At 37.3% G+C, this 3,942-nt stretch overlaps 1 protein-coding gene across 1 annotated transcript; it reads left to right on the forward strand.

Annotated features, from left to right (window-relative positions):
- Nucleotides 1–2,232: 2,232 nt before the first annotated feature.
- LOC145583994 (zinc finger BED domain-containing protein RICESLEEPER 2-like) lies at nt 2,233–3,284 on the forward strand. Its single transcript, XM_081640936.1, has 2 exons — nt 2,233–3,153; nt 3,270–3,284. Exons 1-2 carry the CDS (start codon nt 2,233–2,235, stop codon nt 3,282–3,284), a joined length of 936 nt encoding a protein of 311 aa, XP_081497062.1.
- Nucleotides 3,285–3,942: the final 658 nt, after the last annotated feature.

The raw sequence follows: 3,942 nt of genomic DNA on the forward strand, positions 1-3,942 counted from the left end.
AGTAGACCAATTAGGTCGTTCAATCTCTGCTGGCTATATGCGTGATAAGTGACTTTTATGTCATTTCGAGGGTATTTTTATACTTATTTTTCGGTTTAGTTTCTAACAATTTTCCTAATTTTAGGCTTTATTTTCTCTCATTTTCTTATTTTCCTTATTTGGTCTTTATTTTGGGTTTTTTTGTAGTTTTTAATAGTTTTTAGCTTATTTTCGTAATTTATTTAAATTCTCTTATTTTATATGTTTTTGTTTTAAGTCTTCAGTTCTTGTTATATAATAAATTCCTAGTTTCTCTCATTTTCTTATCTGTTTTAATTTAGTCCTTTATTTTGTTTTGTTAGTTTTATTTCTACTTTGTTTTATTTTATTATTTTAGTTTATTTGTCCCTTTTTCTCTCGGTTTTCTTGGTTTGTATAGGTATGTGTTCAAGTCAGAGTTCGGTCCCCTAGTTCATGTAAAATGAGCTTCACAATTCAAGCTTTCAAGCCCCTCTTGCTGCCCCTTATCCTACACTCCACCACCGCCTATCCTACACCACACAAATTCCCAAACCTACCTCACATTTTCCCCTACTCCTTCACCTCACAAAAACCATCTCCTATGCTCCCAATTCCCCACCAAACAACAACAATTAACCACCATTACTACCATCAATCACCTCGCCACCACAACACCAAACTACCTCCAATTAACCACCTCTTCCAACACCCAAAGACCGCCGCACCAGCTGCCGTCAAACCCACGCAAACACCACCACAAGCAGCTCCCAATTCGCACCTCCACACCCCACGAATACAGCAGTAAAACAGCCCGCATAACCACCTCAAACAGCCACCACTGCTCCTAATTCCCCACCAACCCGCATCTCACACCCCAAATTCGCACCTCCATCACCAAAACCACCGCCAAAGCCGCCAGCAACTATCCATAAAATAGAGCAGCCCGTAAGCTACCTCAAAACAGCACCGCATCAGCAAGGAGAAACCCAGGCCGCCGCGGGCGCGGCCTTGGGTCCTTCCACTACACAAATTTTTGGTAGATGGCGAGGAGATGCCTAGCCGCGGCCGCTCCGAGTTTCGCGTGTGAGTTGTACGGATAAATGAAGTTGGACGGCTGTGATTAACCCACTCAAGTCAACGGATGAGATTGGTGATGATGGTGTTTTAATGGATGATAATAGCCATTGATGTTGATGATGCGTGGTCAGGAATAGGGCTGTGCAAAAATAGGTCCAGACCGTATTTTGGACCTGAACCGGACTGGACCTGGATCAGCCCGGACCTGACCTGCTAATTCCGGGCCGGTCTTCGGTCCAAGGAAAAAGTGGATTCCGGGTTTCAGGTCCGGTCCGGTCTAAACCCGGAATAATCAGGTCTGGACCTGAAACCCGGATTTTATTAAAAAAAGCAATTTAATTATAAATTTTTTGGGAATTTTCTCACTTACTGACTTACCCATTATTACCCTAACCCTAACATTTGCAAACTCAAACTTTTCTCTACTCTCACGCAGTCACACACTCACACAGTCACACCCTCACACTGTCACACACTCACACATACTCCATTTTTTCCGGCGACTTTGAGCATCTCCGATTCACCGTGTGCCGCCTCTTCTACATCGGAACTCTGAAAGTCGAGTTAAAGGTATGTATTGAATTGCTGAACTTTTAAATCTGCTTGTTCGACATCTATTGTGTAATTGTGTTCAATTACTTTCTGCATTGCAATTTTACAAGTTAAATATACAAAGTATTTATTAAATGGCCCATTAATGGCGAATTCAGATAAGAAATTCATGGACTTTTAATTATTAAGGCTCGAATTGTATTGTTGTTGTTTGCTGCTGCTAATACTTCAATTGGTTAAGTAAATAATACAAAGCATCATACAATTATCATCTTTGCATTAAAATATAGTAGATCTGAAGATGTGATTATATAATAAGCTTTGTTATTTCTACAAAATGCATAAAGATATTCACCAGAGTACTAGACTATAGCACTAACCACCAAGATTAGCAGTAACGTTGCTCTTTAATTTATATAATTACTAATAGTTGAGTTAATTTTATATTGTACAGATTTTTGACATTTTAAGGTGTAAGTCAGTAACAACGGATTTATCTTCGTGCAATGTAAGATTTTTTTATGATTTGGTCTTGTAATTATTTTTAAAATTTAATTTGGTGGTAAGTTGGTAACAAATTTCTGTTTATTAAATATTATATAGATGGAGAGCTCTCAATCCAAAAGTTTACAAAGTTTGATGGATGCGGTTAGTAGGACAGATATTGAAGAGTTGCGCAAGTCTTTACCTCCGGACAAGAAGTTGACAGAGGGACGTCAATATTTGGTTAGAAAGAGCAAGAGGAAAGCACCTTATTGGGAGTACTACATTGAATATATAGATGACGGAAAACTCCGGGCAGAATGTAAGTTTTGTCCTGCTAATTTTGCTGCTGATGGTAATCTAAATGGCTCAAAAAATGTTAAGAATCATTCTGAAAAATGTCTTGCTAACCCAGTGAATAAAAAAAAAGGTAAAGGAACACAAGCTGAATTGTTTTTTAGGCAAGGGGAAGGGGATAAGGATAATGAGGAAGGGGAAACAAAACTGAAATATGGAAGTGGAACTGTGAGCTTGAAGGAAGTTAGAGATGCCTTAACCTATATGATTATTGTTGATGAGCTTCCTTTTAGATTTGTAGAGAAAGCTGGTTTTAAATATTTGATGGGTGTTGCTTGTCCTAGATTTAATATTCCATCTCGTACAACAATTGCTCGTGATTGTCTTCAACTTTATCATAATGAAAAGACAAAATTGAAAGCCATTTTACAAAATTCTCAAACTATTTGTGTGACAACTGATACTTGGACATCAATACAAAGAATTAATTACATGTGTCTCACGGCTCATTTTATTGACAATGATTGGAAATTGCATAAAAAAATTATTAATTTTTGTCCAATTTCTAGTCATGAGGGTGAAGCTATTGGAAAAGCGGTTGAGGCTTGTTTGGAATTTTGGGGTATTGAGGATAAGTTGTATAGTGTTACCGTTGATAATGCTAGTTCAAATGATGTTGCTTGTGCTCACTTAAAAAGAATGATTCAAAGAATGGGATGTGTTGGTGATGGAAAATATCTTCATGTTAGATGTATTGCTCATATTATTAATTTGATTGTGTGGGATGGTATTAAAGAGCATGGTGTATGCATTGATAGGGTTAGAAATGTTGTTAAGTATATTAAAAATTCTCCTGCCAGAATACAAAGGTTTAAAGATCTTGTGCAAAAGTCTAACATTGATTGCAAGTCTTCTTTATCTTTTGATGTTCCTACTCGATGGAATTCGACCTATATAATGTTAGATACGGCTTTGAAATTTCAACGTGTTTTTAGTGGTATACCTTTGCCAAATGGGGAGGGTTTAAAGGAGAATGAAAAGCCCCCTGAATTAGATGATTGGAAAAATGTGGAGAAATTGGTAGTGTTTTTGAGAGGATTTTACTTGTTAACTCGCCGCATTTCTGGTTCTATTTATGTTACTAGTAACAGAGGTATGTTTGAGATTGCTGCTGTGTATAATATGTTGAACAAGTGGGAGGAAAGTTTGGATGAAAATTTCAAAGCAATGGCCATTACAATGAAAAAGAAGTTTGATAAGTATTGGGGAAATGTGGACAAAATGAACAAACTAATCTACATTGCTGCTATACTTGACCCTCGTACTAAGATGATTGTTGTTGAATTGACACTTACCGACCTTTATGGTAAGGGTATTGGCACTAAGCTTGCTAATGATGTGAAAGAAGCTGCTTACTCTTTGTTTGATGAGTATAGAAGTAAGTATCCTTCTGTTGCTCATCAAAGTGGACAAAGTGTTGATGATATGCCAATTGATTCAAATGGGGATCTTGATATAGGAGAAGAAGGGGAT

This window comes from Chenopodium album, chromosome 16 (genome assembly GCF_948465745.1).
Source record: "Chenopodium album chromosome 16, dcCheAlbu1.1, whole genome shotgun sequence".
Classification (NCBI taxonomy): domain Eukaryota; kingdom Viridiplantae; phylum Streptophyta; class Magnoliopsida; order Caryophyllales; family Amaranthaceae; genus Chenopodium; species Chenopodium album.

Bases quoted from the DNA above. Each gene is read 5' to 3' on its own strand.
- LOC145583994 (XM_081640936.1), top strand. From the start codon at position 2,233: ATGGAGAGCTCTCAATCCAAAAGTTTACAAAGTTTGATGGATGCGGTT.